This window comes from Syngnathus floridae, chromosome 10 (genome assembly GCF_059516105.1).
Source record: "Syngnathus floridae isolate MCC-2025c chromosome 10, RoL_Sflo_1.0, whole genome shotgun sequence".
Lineage (NCBI taxonomy): Eukaryota > Metazoa > Chordata > Actinopteri > Syngnathiformes > Syngnathidae > Syngnathus > Syngnathus floridae.
In genome coordinates, this window is record NC_142422.1 from 7,115,892 (window position 1) to 7,136,331 (window position 20,440).

General features: G+C 42.6%; 2 protein-coding genes across 7 annotated transcripts; both read left to right on the forward strand.

The window, feature by feature from the left end:
• Positions 1–1,539: 1,539 nt before the first annotated feature.
• On the forward strand, positions 1,540–10,732 carry cep162 (centrosomal protein 162). Of its 6 annotated transcripts, none has more exons than XM_088388009.1 (29): positions 1,540–1,678; positions 2,271–2,348; positions 2,581–2,674; positions 2,840–2,990; positions 3,380–3,441; positions 3,525–3,574; positions 3,981–4,011; positions 4,149–4,229; positions 4,334–4,540; positions 4,910–4,955; positions 5,266–5,566; positions 5,669–5,873; positions 5,981–6,084; positions 6,157–6,198; positions 6,479–6,598; positions 6,926–7,057; positions 7,236–7,348; positions 7,538–7,613; positions 7,700–7,826; positions 7,946–8,094; positions 8,210–8,308; positions 8,396–8,629; positions 8,825–9,028; positions 9,103–9,388; positions 9,594–9,726; positions 9,793–9,934; positions 10,008–10,106; positions 10,223–10,357; positions 10,430–10,732. In XM_088388009.1, the coding sequence occupies exons 2-29, from the start codon at positions 2,298–2,300 to the stop codon at positions 10,643–10,645; spliced, it is 3,690 nt and encodes a 1,229-aa protein (XP_088244135.1). In that variant the 5' UTR covers positions 1,540–1,678; positions 2,271–2,297; the 3' UTR covers positions 10,646–10,732. The 6 variants fall into 6 exon arrangements, with proteins under 6 accessions (XP_088244135.1, XP_088244140.1, XP_088244137.1 ...); XM_088388014.1 differs by having other exon boundaries at positions 5,981–6,051; XM_088388011.1 differs by having other exon boundaries at positions 2,581–2,653.
• A 736-nt stretch (positions 10,733–11,468) lies between these two features.
• LOC148392165 (uncharacterized) lies at positions 11,469–18,529 on the forward strand. The gene is made up of 5 exons (XM_088387100.1): positions 11,469–11,528; positions 15,750–16,347; positions 16,435–16,503; positions 16,574–17,414; positions 17,670–18,529. Exons 1-4 carry the CDS (start codon positions 11,469–11,471, stop codon positions 16,645–16,647), a joined length of 801 nt encoding a protein of 266 aa, XP_088243226.1. The 3' UTR covers positions 16,648–17,414; positions 17,670–18,529.
• Positions 18,530–20,440: the final 1,911 nt, after the last annotated feature.

The following is a 20,440-nucleotide window of genomic DNA, read 5'->3' on the forward strand; positions in this document are numbered from 1 at the left end:
TTTGTGGTTGAAGGGTAAACAGAGGCTTTCTTGTCTCTGTCTGAGACATACTGCCTCAAAAAGACCAAGTTTTCAACAACAAGAAATGCTATTACTCCAAAAGTGTCAACTTGTCTGAGGAGCAGCATGTAATCTACCAAACTGCGAAGGAAGGAAGAACATACATCACCCACTGCGGATTTTAATACGCTAAATCAAAAACCGGAGGTTAGATGCTACAGAAAGTGCACTTATGTCTTCGTGAAGGTCACACCAATTATGTTTGATGGAAGTGCAACCTCATAAGCCACTTTCTATAAGAGGTGTCTCTTATGAATATAAATCAGAATAAGGAGCCGGTGTGTGGTAGGATGAAGGTAACTGTCCAGTTTTAACAGTAGTGACAATGCTTCCAATGTCAGTATGACAGAAGAGGACAGAGATTCCATTAGCAGAAAACTGGTACACATTTAAATGTGAGCTACAACATGAAAATTTCCAGATGATACATGTCCTTTGTGAAATGAATGTTAATGGCTCTTAAAAAAGGAGTAGTGCATTATTCATACATAACTTTTTTAATTGCCTGCACAATCAAGGTAATATTTGTGACTTTTTGTTGAAAGAATACCACACAATCACTGGGTATTTAAAACAGTTTTGGGAGGAAACTGAGGTTCTGATTAATTCATAAAGCAGTCATATCAAATTACATTATGTATAGATTGGGACGCACAATAATAATTGAAGAAAAATAAAAGATAACAATTTAGTGCTTATACAACAGGTAATATGCATAATTTCCCCCGTGGTTACATTTTGTGCTTTAACCAAAACAAAACCAATCAAACAAACAAAACATTTTCTGCATGCCTCCTTTTTTCATAATGCATATCCTTGGTCAAATGAAGGATTTTGTAGGACAACAACATAGGGAGGCAGGTGAAAACAGAATTCATATGGATCCTCTCTGACCTCTAAAAGAGAGAAAGCGAGGAAAGACTCCAGCAGTTTATTAGATTACTTCTGATGTCTCGCGATGGACTGCTTACCCATTGATTTAAAAAAAAAAAAAAAAAAAGCCTGCTCCATAGCTCAACACTGACACCAAGGGGAATAAATAAAGCATTAGCAATGTGCATTCCGCTTCATTTAAGTGAACTGATCTTTAGAATTAGTTCACTCAAAAGATTCATTCAAACGAATCGTTCAACAAATCTCACTCCGCGACATGTTGACGTCAAGGTGCCGCCATCTTGCAGCAGTCATTTGCTCAGCGCAGTGGCTGTTCTTCATGTGGTTAACTTTGTCACGTAGATTTTTTTTATTATCTTTGATGCAGGTGTCCAATTTTGGGTGAAAATAAAAGTTACTTCTTGGATTCTGATTAATGAATTAATGTTGAGTCGTGAAACGCCACATGGCAGTGAACATCGATCAAATTAAAAGTCACATATGAAGTATTTAGTGCCTGTCCAAATACAGTGGTGTGTGTGTGAGGGGGGCATTGAGAAGTAGAGAGTTGCATTGGTTTGGGTGCGGATTTGCCACACTCAATATGGCGGCTGGGCTGACGCTCACAGGAAACGGGCGATTCTAATCCAGGCAGCGTTATATTTCTACGGCGGGAACTATCAAAGACTCAAAGTGTCCAGGAAGGATATATGCTTTTTTTTTTTTTGTATGTCGCATGTTTTAAGTGAGTTAAATTACATGCATGAACATGCTTACTGAAATAGAAGTACAGCATAGTGAATAAATTACTCATCTACAGTGTGAATGGAGCGTAACCAACAATTTGCTGAGCGTCAATGAAAGCTTCTGATCCAGGAGGATTTCCTTTCTAAACACAGTACCGTCTGCAAGATAAACTAAAAGCTAGCAACACATTTTTAGTATATAAAAGAGCAAAAAGCTATTTTTGTTACTATTTCTCTTGTGGTTGCAGTGTTGCGTGCCGAGCAACGTGCAGGCACCATTGTTTGCTTTTGTGCTATTCCACAAACAATGTTGTTCAACGATCTTATCCCAGTGACCTAAAGTGACAGGCAGATCAAATACAGTAAATGTTCTTCCACAATTAATCTGCGGTTCCATCATCAAATGATTTATGTTTGGTGGTGTGCGTTGAGAAGTTTTGTAGTGAAAAAGTGTGCATTGGCTCATTGAAGTTTGGGAAACATAGCACAATCTAGGAAAGCATACCAACATGAGAAAAGTCACACAGATATGGTGAAAGATGCAAACTGTGAGGTTTACTTACACATTCTTATTCTCATTCTCATTGCCAGGACTTCAGAGAAGTTAAGTGCATCATAATGTTTCGTAATAAGGCCAAAGAAAAGCTGGATGAACTGTTCTCAAAGGAGGTAAGTAGGTCTGCTCATAAAATACTATTGTAATATCATTCTAGATTCCCCAAAAAACAAAAACAAAACTTCAATCATATGGTTTCATAATTCTTCAATCTCTCATACACAAGATTTATACTTGGAGCACAGATGCACATCCGCCAATTTAAAATTTTGGGTGTGCAAGCACAACATTTAAAAGTCAACAGCAAGGTATGTATTTCTCACTGACTCAACGATTGCTTTTTAGTTTGCTTCAGATGACTCGGTGGATTTACATGACCAGCTGCCACCATCAAAAAGTAGTCTTCAACCCTTGAAAGGTACCCTGTCATCATGGAAAGGTAACAAATGCAGCCTTAGAATAGGAACAGGTAGCGATTTACAATGAATTGATGTCACTGCTTGGTTCTAGAACTGGATTTGACACCTCTGCAAGAAAGCAAGAATCACATGAGCTCATCAAAGATTTATCAACATACTGTATTGTCTGCTTATTCTTATGACAGGTGTAACCTCAAGTGAGGGATTGGACACTTTGGTGGAAGAAGAGGAAAAAGCCAATTTTTTTGGAGAACTCGAAGCACGTGCTTCATCAAATATAGATTATTCTCAGTTGAACAAAGAGGTTGACAACACAAGTTATACTACATACCTCAGGTATGGATAGTAGGATTTCATATAGCGTTTTGATATCTTAGATTTGCTTTACATTGACAAACCACTTACCCCCAGTACTTAAGCAAAAATGATGAAAATACTTTAAAATGCAAGAGGCGGTTAACAAACGACCTCTCCCCCGTAACAGTCTGCTACATTCGGGTTCCGCTGTATTTTAATAACCGGTACGTTAACAGTAGAAAGTATGCATGTAAGTGATAAGGTTTATGAATAATTTTACTCATTTCCATTTTGCATGGGTCATTGCCATCTAAAAGATATCCAAATTAGAATTAACTTTAATTCATGATCTGTTCAGAGCATGAATATATAATTTGGGATATAACTGTAGGCTATATTGTAATGAGAAATGGTGATCATCCCTGCAGGATTGCAGAGGAGCTACCTGATCTGAATGATGATGACCAAAACGAGATTGGAGGTTCTCCGTGTAAGTGGGATGGATGTATTTGGCTTCTTATTTGTCTTTATCTTCGTGTTTACATCACATCTTTGCTTTCTCCACATTCCTAGGTTTGCCACAGTGCAACAAGGATTTTGAAGATGAGGATTCTGAAGTAATGGTTCGTAATTTTTATGTCATACAGTTTTTTCTAAATGGTGGCCCAGTTGGGTTAATCATGGACAGCACAGTCCCAGCGGTGCTGTCCATTAACCCAATGGACCCTCTTGGGTCCAGGTGGCATTTTGGAAGATTGCTCGTCTGGCTTCCACTGTCAGGTCACATGTTTCAAAGAATCAGAATCTCGAGATGCTCCAGATGGCATATGTCATCGGTGTATGAATCAGCTGGTTGCTGTCATCATTGTGTGAATGTGTTACGTTGCAACTCTGCAAAGGCTTATTTGATTTCCTAGATGACGATGATACTCATCTTTTTCTCATTATAAGCACATTGCTTGTTTTTCATCTAATGAAAATTGTAAGGGGAAATAATGTTTAATCCTTTGGGCTGTTTTTATTTTTCAGAAGTTAAAAATGTTTCCAGTTATTACAAAAGGTAAGGCAAGAGAAAGTTGCACAGTGGATTCAACACCATCTAGTAAACTGCTTTTTTGCATAAAAGCATCAACATTTCATGTTTTATGTTATCTCTGACGTATCAAATCCATTTAACTTTTTTTTTTTCTTCTTAAGATAATGCATACAATGCCTCCCAAGGACAGATTGAAGGCAAAATGAAAGAAGTACCACAAGTAACAAGTTCTCAGGACATAGGTAAAACTGCATGCATAATAAGAGATTTAAACAAATATATATATTAGGTCTTACTATAAATGCCTGGATTGTGGTAATAGCTTTATATATTTGCTTTTTGGCAGACCTGTTCTATGTACAGAGTGCAGGATCAGAGATGGATGCCCTTCACAATGCCTATCGGCAGATTAATACTGGAGAGGAGTCAGATGACCTTAAACAACATCATCTGTCACTGGAATGGAATGAGAGTGACAATGGACCACTTGCTTTGTCCTCCAAATGTCAGCAAACTACAAAGTCACCTGAATGTGCCACTACCAATGAGTCTGGTATCGTATTATGAACTCTACTTATCTTAATATCTTAACTGTTTGATGTAAGAGTTGTATTCCAGATTATTGACCAATAGAATGAATTCTTTAAAAAATATAAATTCATTATTTAAATTAGCCCCCCAATACCTTTTTAATGTTAGCATTCTATAATATATGTCATGAAATAAAACACAATAATGACATAATTAAATATGATTATCATAATAATAATTTGTGTTGAGAGCCACATTTAAAGTGACAATATTGTTTTGCAATAGTTGTAGCTGTAGCTCAGTGTCAATTAAGTGCAGTTAGTCCTTATTTCTTTAATAACAATGTGTGATATTATATACATAATATTCTGTATATCTATTCTATATCTAGAATTACCTACTGCTGAAGAATTGATGCGACCTATCCGACCATCCAGGTCAGTGACAAAACTGTTCTCAGCAATCAGACACTCTGTTGTATTCATTAACAATGCTCCTCATAGACAAGCTATTACTGACATAAAACATTTGTCTGACTCAAATACAGGATATGATTACCTAAAAGAAGACTATAAATCAAAATAAGTACGATTATATAATGCAGTTTATTTCAGCTTGAGTTTTACTATTTGCATATAGTAGGCTCTTGAATCCACTAGCTACACCATTACTATGTGCTGAGTATTTTGCATAAGTTTTGATTTGGTTATTAATACACAGTAATTGTTTGTTTGTCACATCTCTTAGTGAGCATGACGAGGAGCCCAGCCGTCCATTAGACAGAACTTTTGAAGTTTTGACCAAAAATGAGAAACACCATGAGCAAGCAGAGAAGGCTGAGTCAAAGAAGCTGAAAGGAGTGAAGACATTAAAAAGCTCTCAATACATCCAGCCAGAACATTCTAACTTTGGCTTGACACGGCGTATTAGAGAAGAAGTGGAGAGACTGATGCAGGAACAGAACATTTCCACTCCTTACGCCGCCTCTCAGCTTGGCAAAGAAAAGAAAGAACCTGTGAGATGGTCATTCAAATTCAAAAGTTCCATTGTAAATATATTGTAAAATCTTCATGGGATGAAGTTGTACTAGCTCGTGGCATTTACTCTGATTTAAACTAAATCTAAACACATTCTCTGTATTTTCTCGTAGCAACCCCTTCGCCATACTTGCAATCCTCCCTCAATGTTGTCGGTAAGGAAGCCCTTGGTGGCAACGCCAACAGTCCAGAAAGTTGAGGGTAAAAGATCGCCAAGAGCGAATAAAAGTGCTGCTGCAACCAAACCTTCAGTTTCCAGAGCAACAAAGCCCAGCCCCAAAACTGTGAAAAACAAAGAAAAAGATGTCAACCAAACAGGTTTACACACAAGCCTTTAAATGCTAAATTCTCATTCTGAGGAAACTGTAGATGATTGATGACTTCATTCATCTCACCATTTACGCTGTACTTTTTATATTTTGCAGACCAAGGTCAGAAAATGAGCAGTGAGCTCGTGGTGTCTGTCCAGTCATTGGTGAATGTCCTTCAAAAGCAGGTGGCCACAAACAGTTGCCAGGAAGTAACAGATGTACGATTTTTGCCGTCCTGTTGTTGTCATACAAACGTCTAAATCTACTCCTTAATTTATCCTCCCATGAAGGGTGAAGAGTTGCATTTCCACACCAACGCTCCAACTAGTGCTGTAAGATATGCTTGCATAAAACAATTAGAACAGTTTGGTGGCAATGCTGTGAGAATAGAATGAATGCGATGAATTAGTCACAGGAATACTCCTTAATTTAATTCTTGATGTTTCAACGTGCTTGTTTGACATGCTTCATAACATGCATCATAATCAGGAGATGCTTTCAGTGGAATCATTGCAAAATCAAGATTGAAAATGAGATTGACTTTTTATGATTGTATTTGCATTCTGCCATTTCTCAACACATTTTTCCTTTTCTTTTTTTTTTAATGTCCAGAAAAGCATTTCCCAGATAGAGGAGCTAAGAGGTCAGCTGACCCAGCGGGACAAGGAATTGCAATTAATGAAGGAACAAAAAGAGGAGCTCCAACAGCAAAACTATGTTCTGCAGAGCAAGGTTAAAACATGGACAAAACACAATGTATTTGTGAGAAAACCTATGTCAGGGTTTGTGTTTATAGAACACTAATAATAACCTTAATATTTATAAATAGAGCTATTGTGATAGCCATAAACACCTGCAGTGTTTCTTTTATGGTTACCAAGTACAGCAACAAAAAGCTTCATCAAGCCAGTTTCATATGATTTGTTTTCTATTTTGTTCATCATTCTCCAGGAGAATGTAATTTACTTGTATATGCACGGGAAGGATAAATTTGTATTAATAATAGCTGTGTTTGAAAATGTTTTAACCACAAGCTGTGATGTTTTTTCAACATTGTAGTTGCGGAGTGCAGAAGAAGCCAGTAAAAAGTTTCAACTGACAAAGACGGCGGATCCTACAACTGAGAAAACTCTGCAACAGATTAATAAAGAAATAAAAGACCAGGAGGTGATCATTCAAGGTTACCAACAAGTAAGCATTCTTGAATGTTATGATTTTTTCTTTATTCTTGGAGTCCCAATATTTGGTTTTAAATTTGTATCTACATTCTTTGCTTGCTGGCATGCAGAAACATGTTAGTGCTCCCATAATCCATCGTTTGTTTGTCTGATATGCACAGAAAGCTTAACTTTAGGGTGACATTTTACAGGAGAATGAGAAGCTTTACCTGCAGCTGAAAACTCAGCGGGCAAAGAGTACGGCCGACGTGCAAGCCATGTTTCATGAAAACCAAAGACTTCAAAGTGAGCTGGTTTTCACAAGGTAAGTGATGTGTGGGGCATCGGCTATGCCGTAGTGGCGACTTTTAAAAGGTGAACAATTTAAAAGGTGGTTTTTTTTTGTTTTTTTATAAACTGCAGTCAAAGCATTGTGCCCTTTTGCAAATACTTTTTTTTTTTCAACCATTGCATCTATTGAATATTAATCGACCATGTTTTCCACCTCATTCAGAGAGCAGCTCAGTAAATCTTCAAGCTCTTTGGACCATCGTATTAAAGAGTTATTAGCTGACATTAATATATCTCAGGCAAGTGTCACTATCACACATTTACTTTAGATTGTAAACTTGTTTGGAGCTTACTGAAAGAGCATTAAAATGTTTCTTGCAAGTAGATAAATGAGGCCAAACTGTCGGAAGACTTTCACAAACTGAAACAGGAGAACCAGGCTCTGCATCTGGACATGGAACTAATCAGGAAGGAGAGAGATATGGCTAAAGCGCAGACTATCTCCAACTCTGGTAGGACTGACAACAAACAGCAGAAATAATTATATAATATTTCTTTTTAATTAGAAAATCCTTAGAGTAATTTATAAATGTCTATTTTGTGTTGGTACAATTTTTTTTGAATATGCCAGTCAGTGTACCGGAAGAAACGTACAAAGAAGAAGTCGCTGCACTTAAGAAGCAGCTCCAGTGGTTTTCAGAAAACCAGGAAGTGTTGTCCAGAAGAGATACAGAGCGACTGAAGGCTGCTACAACAGAGATTGATCTACTTAAAGATCAGGTCAGTTTCTGTCAAGCAACTGAGATGATTAAAGTAGCCAAGAACTAATGATGTCCCCTATTTGCACTTATTGTGAAAGCGACACGAAAGCTATCATTTTTCATTTAATTTTCAGGTAGAGAATATGAAAGCCCAGATGGTTAAAAGAACTAGTGTGGTACAATCAAAAGAGAAAACAACAGACTTTAAAAGGATGAAAGACTTGGAACTACAGGTTTGTCTGTCATAAGCCAGTTTGTTACAATCTTTCTTGTCAGATTTAATTATGTTAATTGCTCAAAAGTCTCTTTGATTTGAGCAGGTGAAGCAGCTAGAGCAAATACTAAGATCCAGGAACCCAAACTCATTGCCAGCTCTCATCGCCGCTGCAGCCACTGCAGATGCTCAAGGAGATAGGGCCACTGGGAGGAAGTCTAACGACATCAACACCCTGCTTGAACGTAGGATTCAACATATTGAGGAAGAGATGGAGAGACATGATGAAGAGGCCAAACAAAACCTACGCTCTATGGAGAAACAGTTTCAGGACACCAAGGTATAACTCATATTTCTTGAAAGCTTGTCAGTAGTATTTTGTTTTTAATAGCTGTAATTTAATAGTTACAAAGTAGTGTCACCATATTGAATCGAAGCGTAATCCCTCTGAATCGAAACACATCGAACTATTCCATTTGTACTGTCTTTGATTTATATCACTCGAGTCGTACGATACCTGTGTCTTACCATTTAGCTGCGCTACGAGCATCAGATATCTGAATTGGAGCAGCAGCTGAAGCGCAAAAAAGATGTGGAAGTAACATCAGTGACTGAGTCATGGATGTCGCAAGTTGAAAGAATGAAGGTCGAGCTTGAGCAAGTAAAGGAAGCCTACGAGCAGAAGGAAATTGTTCTTCAGGATCAGATTGAAACTCTCAAAAAACAAGTCAAACAAAAGGTTAGTTTGATTCCGTGTGTGTATTGAGTGTAATTGAGCGAATAAGTGAGAAGTCATATATATATTCCTTGCAGACCCTGCACAGCCCGACCCGACACCAGCGACAAGCTGAGGAAGCACAAAGTGCCCGCATAACTCGACTCAACCAAGAGTTGGCTACCAAAACACAAACGATTCACGAGTTGACCCGTACTGTGGAGAGGCTGCAGAAAGAGAGGAGGAACATGCTCTCCGGCCAAAAAGACTCACAAACCAAAGAGTCCAAACAAGTATCTCCGGTCAAATCAGCCTTATATCCAGAGGAAGAAATATTCCCTCCCACTGAGTGTGAGAAAACCTACCAGCCCACAGCCTTTACAGGTACCCATGTGAGAAATGGCAAGAAAGGTTTCTGTGTAGTCCGAGCAGCCGTTGCGTGCAAGTGAGAAATGCAACTAAATATTGTAACTTTAAGAATGATAAGCATTTTATTTGGGGTGTGTGTGGGGGCGCACATTATTCACAACATTTACAATGTGAAATGTTATATGTGACCCATCTTTTGTTTTGTAATTACATCGGACAGGGAGTCACATCACAGAGGTGCTAAAGGAGAATGACGCTCTTCGAGAGGACATGAAGCAGCTCGAGATTCAATATGAGCAGCAAAAGGAGGCACTGAAATCGCATGTCGTACAAGCTCAGGAGGACCTGTGCAAGTGCGTGAAAGACTTTCGAGCTCCACGATAGCATCGGTCTGACTGAATATGCGTTGATGTGTTCAGGCAAAGGGATCACTTTTTGGAGCAGATTTCTTCTCTAAAGGCAGAAAACCTCAAGGCATTGGACCACTTGCGTGTCGCTCACGCCATGGAGCACTCTTCTTCAAAGGTTGCGCAACTTACAAACGAACTGAACACTCAGGAGGTGATCATTTAAGTCTCTGAAGAATCAATGATAATGTCCTTTTACTCATTTATGCATTTTCATTTTTCTACAGATCATGGTGAAGCTTTTGCAAGATCAGCTGAAAGAGATGCATGGGGCCAAAGATGCCCTTGCAATATCCTTAACTCGAGAGGCAGCTTTGGAGACTCAGGTCGTTTCATCTACCCCTCCTTGACAGTTTTCAGTTCAAGTACCACCCAGAGTGATATAGCACCTGTGGAAATGTATTAAATGTGAACTGTTGGGTTTTTTGTTTTTGGAATTCAGTTAGGCAAACTGTTAAAGGAACTGAAGGAAGCCAAAGAAGCACAGAATCCAGAGGTGAAACTCCTTTGTACCCTGGAGGCAAAGATCCTCACCATGGAGCTGAGACACCAAGACAGAGAACAGCAGTTGAACCAGGTAGGTTGGGTTGAGACAAATCATGCCATGGTGCAAATTAGTGTGTGAACTGTGACCAAATTCTTCCTACAGATCATTGGAGGTTCATGGCTCACGGGCGATCAGCAGTCACAAGTGGATCATTGGAGATGCCTTGCAATGGATAAAGCCAGAGAGCTGGAAGCTTTCCGCTTGGAATTGGACTCCATTTTGGATATCATAAAACATCTGCAAAGACAGGGCATGATCTTCCCTTCTCCAGACTTGCGAGCCCCAACAGAGATTGCACCATTAGACACTGTGGCTTGACAAGAAAGACAAATCACAAGAATTATTTTGATCAAAACCCCACTTCTTCTCAGCACATGTACAGAAAAATAAAAATCTTATAATATATATCAGTGGTTTGTTGTCATTCATGCTTTATTGCACACCAACTGGCACAGTTTTATTATTAGGGTTAGGGGTAAATGCTTTACACATGGTCATCTATACATACATATTAATTAATTTCCGTCGTTAAGATGATGTATATAATATCTAGTGTTTTTTTGTCATCTGTCTGTAACGTGTTTCTTTAGATGAACAAAACGTCTTTGAAAAGAGACCTTACGGAGGCTACGAAAAAAAGGTTCTCCAGCCTTATGGCAGGGGGTGCTAGTGATCCCGGGATGCTTCATGCGCCTACCTGTAGAATAAGAGATCTGCGGTTGTGATGTGCATTCCAGTTCTTTTATGTGAACTGAATCTTTAGAATCAGTTCACTCAAAAGATTCGTTCAAACGATTTTTTTTAACTTCAATAACATCACAACTAAGCAATACACGAGACAAACACGTCATGGACACTTCAATACGTACACTACATAAGGTTAAAAATGAATAAAAAAAATAAAAAAGTGTAGCGAACGACTTGGTGAACGATTCTTTTGAACAAACCTTTTGAGTGAACCAATTTTAAAGATTCAGTTCACTTTAAACTGGAATGCACATCACTAGGACAAAACAGTGCATACGGCTCAGGGCTGCTAGGCCGATATAGCAGACTGGTTAGTGACACAGGTTCTTACTCGGGAAGAACTTGGTTCAATTCCAAGTGTTAATGAGCTTTTAGACTTGGAACCTCGCTTAGTATGCATTTTTTACATTTAGCTCCTGCAGAACGTGAAAATGAACAGAATCTTTTTACGCAGGTGTGTTTAACGGGGCAATCTTGGAAAACATGTTGGAATGCGGCCCCGAGGACTAGAGCTTTATACCTGTGACCTTTGACCATGATATTTCCCTAATAAAGTGGCCTGTTATTAGGTACACTTGAAAATGGCGGTATACCTAATGGAGTGTCCATGTGATTCCCTCGTTAAGTGCAGGTGCGTGAAAACTTTTAGCTCCTTTTGAACGTGAAAGTGGCTAAAAGTTTTCACGCACCTGCACTTGACGAGGGTCACTTGGAAAACATGTTGGGACGCGGCCCAGAGGACTAGAGCTTGACACCTGTGACCTTTGACCATGATATTTCCCTAATCAAGTGGCCTGTTATTCGGTACACTTGAAAATGGCGGTGTAAAGCTTTAATGTGCTTTTATTGTGCAATTAACCCTTTATTTATTTATTCTTTTTTTTTTTTTTTTACCTCGTGTAGTGAGTGCAGTGTTTCCCAACCTTTTTTCATTCACGGCACACCTTTTCATTGGAAAAAATCTCGAGGCACACCACCAACAAAAATCTGTTAAGTGTTACACCAGCTTCCATATTAAAATCAGTTATATTACAACAAAAGACGTAAAGTTCTATTCCTGTATATGTATGGAGAGTAAGAATTGTCTCTGTGCAACGGTGTGGTGTTTCTTAGCAACTGACTTGAAAATGAGTCCACGGGAGCACTGCAACGGCGGCAGAATTTTTGCAAGAACAATTCATTTTAGGGTGAACTCTCGATACAAATATTTTCATTTGATTGAAGGCAATGGCGTTAACCACTCGACCAGAGCCTGCTCGGAAACCAAAGGAGATTTGGTCATATTGATAGGGTATCCTCCATCCAAACATGTTCGGTGTTGAAAGTTTCAACGGATAGTCCGAAGCAACCCTTTCCACAGTAGTCACCATGACAGGCGACCACCTGGTGGCGTCAGTGTGCCGAGCGCCGTTGGACGATCAGGAGAAGAAGATTTGAATCGCCGGATGTGACGTCAGGGCTTTAGGTCAATTGACGACAGGTGTGCTCGCTCAAGGGGAGTTATCATATGCAGGTGCCACCGAGCGCGGGCCGGCGGCGGCGGCGGCGGCGGCGGCGGCGGACGGTTTCTCAGATAAGCGAGCATGCTAGCAAATGTTTGTCGTCTCCTGCCGTTTCTCACGACGGCACGCTTTGTTGCTTTTTCTCACAAGCCTTTTTTTAAAATTTATTTTGTTTGTCGCAGGATTGTCGTACTCTCGTGACTCGGCAACGTCACGTCCACCGCGACGGTGGGCCTGGAGGTAAATTGTAGGCCGCAGGCCATTTAGCCCGTGAGCAAATGTTTGCAGTTTCTTACGATGCCATTTATTATTTCTTGCAGGATTTTCGCTGTCTAGGGAGTGCTTGAGGTTTCGGCACGACACGACACGGCACGCCACAATCCACTTTGCGTCGCGTCGCGTCGTTGCGCGTTTTGGTGGTATTTTAAATGCCTTTCGCGGTTGTTTTTTTTCATGCTGGCCAGCATTTTTTTCATTCGTCTGTCTGTAGACGGTTCGTAAATGACGCCGCCGATAAGCGCGTGTTTGTCGGACTAAGGGAAATGTTAGTTTGACTCTAGTCAACTTAACCATTTTTTTTATTTTTATATGATGCGTGTGCCATTTCCGTGTCATGCAAACTGGTGAATGCAACGTATATGTTACGTCATGTCCAAATCGGACCAAATCCATTCAAAGATGGCGCCCGCCCGCCCGCTCGTTCCGTTACGCAACAAACATTTGCGTGGGTTATTTTCTCCCCTTTTGGACGCAGCGCCGCCAACCTGGATCATCTGTCCAATGTGAGGTGAGTTGTAGATGATGAAATTAAAATACGAATTATAATCTTTAATAATTCTTGTAATTTACCACAATGTAATGATTCTATATTTTTTCAAATGTAAAACTACTTAGAATGTATCAAATTAAAATATTAACTACAATTTTGATAAATTATCGTAACTTACTACAATATAATAATTTTTTTCAAATGTAAAACTCCTAGTATGGATAATTGTTGGTCAAAAAAATCATGCCATTGGCACTCGACTCAATGTCTATTTTTGTTGCAATAATTTGCTTGTCTTTTGTAGCACTTAAAAAGGCCACCCAGCCAGCATCCCTCTATACAAAGCAAGCAGGAGGCTCTTGAAGGAGCCCTTTCAGTGATGTTGAGGACACTGAGGAAGAGTAGTCCTAAATCAGGTGAGTTTGTGCTTCCCAACACACAATGGTTGTCGAGTTTTAGCTTCCCAGCACACAATTAATGGCTGTGTGTTTTTGTAGGCTGCTAGAGGAGCCGAATGGGAAAAGTATAATTCCATATGAAAAGGCACAATGGCCTATCCAAAGGCGCAATGGCCTATCCAAAGGTGCAATGGCCTATCCAAAGGTGCAATGGCCTATCCAAAGGCGCAATGGCCTATCCAAAGGTGCAATGGCCTGTCCAAAGGCGCAATGGCCTGTCCAAAGGAGCAATGGCCTGTCCAAAGGAGCAATGGCCTGTCCAAAGGAGCAATGGCCTATCCAAAGGAGCAATGGCCTATCCAAAGGAGCAATGGCCTATCCAAAGGAGCAATGGCCTATCCAAAGGAGCAATGGCCTATCCAAAGGAGCAATGGCCTATCCAAAGGAGCAATGGCCTATCCAAAGGAGCAATGGCCTATCCAAAGGAGCAATGGCCTATCCAAAGGAGCAATGGCCTATCCAAAGGAGCAATGGCCTATCCAAAGGAGCAATGGCCTATCCAAAGGAGCAATGCTATATCAAGTCAAGAATCAAGCAGCACGCTGCAAAAGTCGACGTTTGCGGATCATGTGCCCAGGAGGGGGCAGTGTGGTTGCCTTTGGTTATGGGTGCACGACGGAAAGGTTGCAGGTGTGGCCAGTGTTTGGGGCTCTGATGGTTGGTCTTGCTTAAGAGGTGTGCTGTGGTTGTGGCTTGTCTGGATCCAGCGTTGTCTTGTGCTTTGTTGCCATTGACGGCTCACTTGGGGGAGGACGTGGTTACGTGGACGGAGACAAAACGAAACTTTGATGTGGATCAGAATGTTCAATTTTGCCATATGATGTGTACCATTTTGTCTTTTTCTAACCTGCCACTGTTGTACTTGCTGCATTCTTTGTTCTCCCCCATCGGTGTAGGGCGGCGTTGGAGCGAGCTGATCCCGAATGTCCAATTTTGCAATTTGACTTGTACCATTTTGTCTTTTTTTAACCTGCCACTGTTGCACTTCATCTAACCCTAACCTACCACCGCTGTGGTACTTGCGTTCTTTGTTCTCCCCTTAGGTGTAGGGCAGCATTGGAGCGAGACGGTAACATTTTGTCTTTTTCTAACCTACCACTGTCGTGCTTGATCTAAGCTGTGTGTCCTTTGTTCTCTAGGTGTAGGGGGCGGTGTTTGGGCGAGCCGGTCCACGAGGAAGACGTAATGATGCGAGCAGCGCCCAACTCATTGCATGTTCTGCCATTTGCAGGCCGGACGCGAAAGGGGGGGGCGCACGGCCCGATCCGACCGGGCGATGCTCACCAATCGTAGCTAGCCGCTGTGATCAAGTAAGCAAGTGACCGACAACTTGGGGTGCTGTTTGTGTTTCTAACATTTGTTTCTCTTTCTGCAGATGGCGACCGGGATGTGACACGATCTGATCAGAGGTGAACGTACCACTGTGGCATCGCTCTGACGTCGCCGAGTTGTGAGGGAGACCCGCTTCCCTGGAGGCGTCGACCTGCGCAGCTTCAACGTGTGAAATGGATTCTTTTTTTCTTTTTTCTTTTTTTTTATTTAAATTACACCAGCGGTGTCCCAATGTCTGCTTGAGGGCTGCATACTGAAACAAATTCTGAATTCTTTGACGCAAATTCATTAAATCAATCACGAAATGTTGCCATTGATATTTAGTGCTACAAAGCAGTGTCGTGTTCAGTCGTGTGGTGTGTTGATCAAGTTGCCCCGAGGCTGCCATTTGGACACCAATGGTGACATGTGTGTAGGGCTGCACGTGTATTGGAAAACTGCCATATGGTGGTCTAGGTTATTGACATGCACTTTAAGACAGCAAAGAATTTTTTTTTTTCATGTCTCAAATGAAACATGCTTTCTTGCCTAACTATTTGTAATGAGTTAAGACGATAAGTCATTGATGTAAGTTAAAGTTAACTCATCTAACTGATCTCATTGCGATCAAATAGTTAACCTCCATCCAAGAATTTTGCACAACTTGCCTCAATGCAGTGGTCTGGCCCAATACTGCCATATCATTGATTTTCCAAAATGTTGTGCAGCCCTCATTGAGTGCCAAACGCGCAGCGACGGCAAGCGCAAGCGACCGCGCAGCGACGGCAAGCGACCGCGCAGCGACGGCAAGCGCAAGCGACCGCGCAGCGACGGCAAGCGCAAGCGACCGCGCAGCGACGGCAAGCGCAAGCGACCGCGCAGCGACGGCAAGCGCAAGCGACGGCAAGCGCAAGCGACTGCGCAAGCGACTGCATGCGCAAGCGACTGCAAGCGCAAGCGACTGCAAGCGCAAGCGACTGCAAGCGCAAGCGACTGCAAGCGCAAGCGACTGCAAGCGCAAGCGACTGCAAGCGCAAGCGACGGCGCAGCGAGACTTTTGTGCTTGTCTTGCTAGGTGGAAGAGACGATGTATGAAACGAAGAGCTGGTGGACGGAGGCCACCAGACCCGCGATTGGTGAGCGGGGTGCAAAGGAAGGAATCACCCAAAGAAAGCAGTCGCCAAGTGTTGAAGAGGAGCCTGATGCACGACTGGCCAAGGCTGGCCAGAGGCGGTGACATGGCAATCCAATCTGCAAGCGTAGTGTACACACTGTTGGTTTTAATTTGATTTCCTTATTTTTCTGCCTTTCACCTGGCAGCGGATGGGGCGAGCGCCAGCCTGCACCGAGAGGGACTGGGCTGCACCCACAAGACCAGGGAGGGGGCAGGTAATGAGTACGTTGACAGAAGTGAGCTGCATGCAACTGAGTGCCGTTTGTCTTTTTGCACTTGTGCGAGGCGGAAGACGAGTCCAACACCGGCCGGAGCAGACCCGGACCTTGGCCCGTGACGAGCGGCCCACACGAGACTGATGGGTGCAGATGCAGCCAGTGTTTCGGGGAGTATGACTTTGGTTTTTCTTTTGTGCTTTCCCTACCCCTGTCTATTTGAATAGGGTAACTAGTAGCACGCACGGGCATTTGGGTTGCTGTGACCCTCTAGATACGAATCGGCAAAGCAGACACCCCCTGCCTCCCTCCCTCCCCCCCCCCCCCTCTCTCTCGCTCTCTCTCTCTCGCTCTCTTTCTCCAACGCGCCCGGCAGTACCTGCATGGCCTGGTGCACTCAGGGTGGAACGTGGCTATACCTTGCCCTTTGTGGAATACCAGGGTATAATGTCTGCCAGACTGGGTCCCAGTGTCGTCGACGGTGTCGAGGACAAGGAGATTCTCCGTGACGCTCTCCGTGACGTCACGTTTTCCTCTTTTTTTCCTCTCGGGGCCAAGCCAGCTCTACTCAGGGGAAACTGGCTGGTTGCGCTTAAGTGCGCACCAAAGCCTCTTTTCATCTCCTCTCGCTCTCTCCCTCCCTCCCTTCCTCCCTCCCTTTTTGTAAGGGGTTAAACATTTCATAACTCGGATTGCTCCAATGCGGGAGGGCCGTATGAGACATGCGCCAGCCCGTGCGTGCCGCTAGTTACCTGATTCAAACTTACCTTAGTCTAGGTTGGGGGGGTGCTAGTGGAATTTTTCCCCTTGCCAAAACCAACACAATATGTCTGCCTTTCAGGATTGCTGGGGCACTGGATCGGACGAGTGCCTGCACAGAGAGGGACTGGACAGGACCGCGGGACCAGAGGGTAATAATAAAAAACTTTATTTGTAGAGCACCTTTCATACAAGAAATGCAGCTCAAAGCACTTTACGACAAAGAAAGAAATTATAAGCATTGAATTCTTCATATAGGAACAGACATAAAAAGAAAACAAAAACATCCATGTGTGCATACGCTATTAATGAAGGGAGCTTAAAATAGGAGCAAGCTTTAATAGACAGGTAATGAGTACGTCCACAGAAGTGAACCGCATGCAACAGAGCCGTTTTTCTTTTTGCAGTGGCACAAGGCGGAGGATGAGTCCAAACGTCGAATACCGGCCGTGGGGGGAGCCAACCTTCGCCCGTGATGAGCGGCCGACACGAGACGGACGGGTGCGGATGCGGCGAGGGCAAAGCGCCCAGCCAGCATTTAAGGAGAGTATGACTGCGTTTTTTTCTTTTGTCCTTTCTTTCCTTCCCTCCCTCCCTCCACTTTTTCACTGGGTGTGCACACTGGCTATCTGCATGATGCCGCTTTCTTTCTCTCTCAGCGCCGCGTCATTTTGCAATATTGTTGTTTTACTGTTGTTTTTTTAATCATGAAATGAACTGTTTGTACTGTAATTGTGTGTGTACCACTGAACTGCAATTAAACTGTGAACTGAATTCAAGTGGTCCATTTTAAACATTGGCATTGGCAGTCTATCGTGCATACAAACTGGAATCATTTGAGACATTCTCAATGACAAGACAATTGTAAAGTTAAGCTGAAACAAAATTGACTTAAATATGCAGTGTCAGGCTTTTTATTTATTTTTTTAACTACACAAAGAAAAGCTGCATGCATTCTAAATTGTTGACAAAAGCCAAGTAGCCAGACACCCATAGATGCAAACGACAAGTGTACAAACGGTCTCTGTTGCGATCAGTAAGTCATCTTTGGCAACCCTGCTTTAAAATGGCCACCGAACTCAGAATCTTGCAAAATGTTGGTACATTTTTCTGTAAGAGTAAAAGCTGTTGAGTCTAGTCAGAGCCATTTTTTGGTTTGTTTTGAATCGTCATGCATCATGTGGGCATTCTTGTGAATAAAATCAACAGTGGTGTGTTTGCTTCCTGTTGGTGGTCTTGTAAATAAAGTCAACTTTGGTGTCAGTCATCATTCGCAATGTGCCTCAATCAATGGTGCAGCTCTTGAATGTGAAACTTATTGCATGTTTTGTTACAGGGCTTGATGTCTTCATTGGCTGTTTGACTACAAAAAAGGCTGTTGCTGTCCAGTCCAGGTTGCTGCTATAGTCAATTGAATTTATAAACATAGCGTGTAACTTCCAGGACCTTAGCTTTCAATTCAAAGCAGAGTTGCGTAACTACACGGCCAGCCTTGGCACATGTACTGGGTGGTACCACCCAGTTCAGAGTGAAGTAAAGGCCAGAGTGGTCTTATTCATACCGGGATCCTTATGAAATTGACCATATCAGAAAGGCTAGATGAATTCCAAGTGCTGCCACCGAGTAGCAGCATATTTGCCTCAACCTGTCTGGTGCTGGGTCAATGCGATGCACCTTTCGTTGTTTTGCCCAAAACAACCTAAGAAATAAAGTAGTACTGTTGTTATCTCGCCAGTGTGCATGTTTGTTAAAAGTACAAAAACTCATTTGCATGATAGACGTCTAAACCACATGCTAGATATTTGCCTCAACCTGTCCGATGCTCTATTTAACTGTATGCGATAATTTTTAACAATTTTAATTTAAATTTTTAAGTACATTACAAATGATAGGCGCCCCAATTAGACAGCTGGATCAATGTGACCTGTCTTTTGCGGTTTGTTCTGCCCAAAGCAACCTAATACACATAAGTACTGCCGCTATCTCGCCAATGTGCGTGTCTCTAAAATGTACAAAGCAAGCAAATTCATTTGCATAATAAACTTCCAAACCACATGCTAAAAAAATATTCATGTGATGCAGAAAGTCTTCTGTAGCTTGCTAAGATTTGCCAATTTGAGCAATGCCGTATCCGAACCCGAGGCTGGGGGTTGCCCGCCCATGTGCCTAATCGCTCGGGCATTGATACATCAGCAATGTCAAGTCAAGTTTATTTGTATAGCCCTAAATCACAAACAGTCTCAAAGGGCTTCACATAGACAAAAATTGACAATTACTGTCAAAGCATCCCCTGATCTTAAGCTCCCAATGCTTCCTTCGAGGTCTCCTCATGTCCTCAGCACTGCAAACCTTTGTGCCGGTACACCATATGAAATAAATGACGGAATATGTTTTTTTTTTTTACACCTCTAATGTGTATCAAGCATACCAGATGGTGTTTTAGAACAGCCTAGAATATTAAGTTACAAAAAGTTAAAAGTTAAAAAAAACTTACTAAAGCTTAAAAAAGTTATTGATTATATATTTGCTCCAAGGAGGGAATATTGACGAACGTCACCTCCTTCATAGGGGGGGGGGGGGGGGGGGGTAGTAGGCGCAGGCGGCACGGGGAGCAGGGGGCGCAGGCGGCACTGGGAGCAGGCGGCAGGGGGCGCAGGCGGCGCAGGCGGCGCAGGCAGCAGGGGTGGGGAATCGAACCCTGGATCTCAGGTGTTCAAGCGCAGCGACGGAGCCACTCGCCAAGCGTGGCGAGCTCGGCAGTGACCCCGCTTTCACTTCGAGTCATTCTTATTCGTTCAATATTGCGCTCCGCGCGCGCTGGGTAAGTACAAAAGAGAACTTGCGGCCGCCGGCTGTCATGTCACGCTGGTCGACCGGTTCGTGACACGGCCTCATGCGCCGTACAGCCCTGGTTCGATCCCAGCGGTGGGAACTTTCTCCGGCCCACTTTTGTAAGCGTCTGGATACATGCATATAGGTTGCATGACGACGCATTTATTTATGTGTAAACGCCCAGTGTGGCCCCGCCTGCAAGTGGGCGGGGCGACGCAGCTGGCCCCGCCCCCATCGAAATGGCCCCGCCCCCTGCCCTACAAAAGACAGTAGGGTAGGGGGCGGGGCCATTTCGATGGGGGCGGGACCCCATCGAAATGGCCCCGCCCCTGCCCCCGCCCCCTGC

Excerpts from the sequence above, each read along its gene's own strand:
- cep162 (XM_088388009.1), top strand. The coding sequence starts at position 2,298 with ATGTTTCGTAATAAGGCCAAAGAAAAGCTGGATGAACTGTTCTCAAAG. Across the intron at positions 8,095-8,209 it reads TTGATCTACTTAAAGATCAG|GTAGAGAATATGAAAGCCCA; the intron begins GTCAGTTTCTGT and ends TTTAATTTTCAG. Across the intron at positions 9,727-9,792 it reads GCTCAGGAGGACCTGTGCAA|GCAAAGGGATCACTTTTTGG; the intron begins GTGCGTGAAAGA and ends TGATGTGTTCAG.
- LOC148392165 (XM_088387100.1), top strand. The coding sequence starts at position 11,469 with ATGCATTTTTTACATTTAGCTCCTGCAGAACGTGAAAATGAACAGAAT. Across the intron at positions 11,529-15,749 it reads AACAGAATCTTTTTACGCAG|TTAACCTCCATCCAAGAATT; the intron begins GTGTGTTTAACG and ends GCGATCAAATAG. Across the intron at positions 16,504-16,573 it reads CAAGACCAGGGAGGGGGCAG|GCGGAAGACGAGTCCAACAC; the intron begins GTAATGAGTACG and ends CACTTGTGCGAG.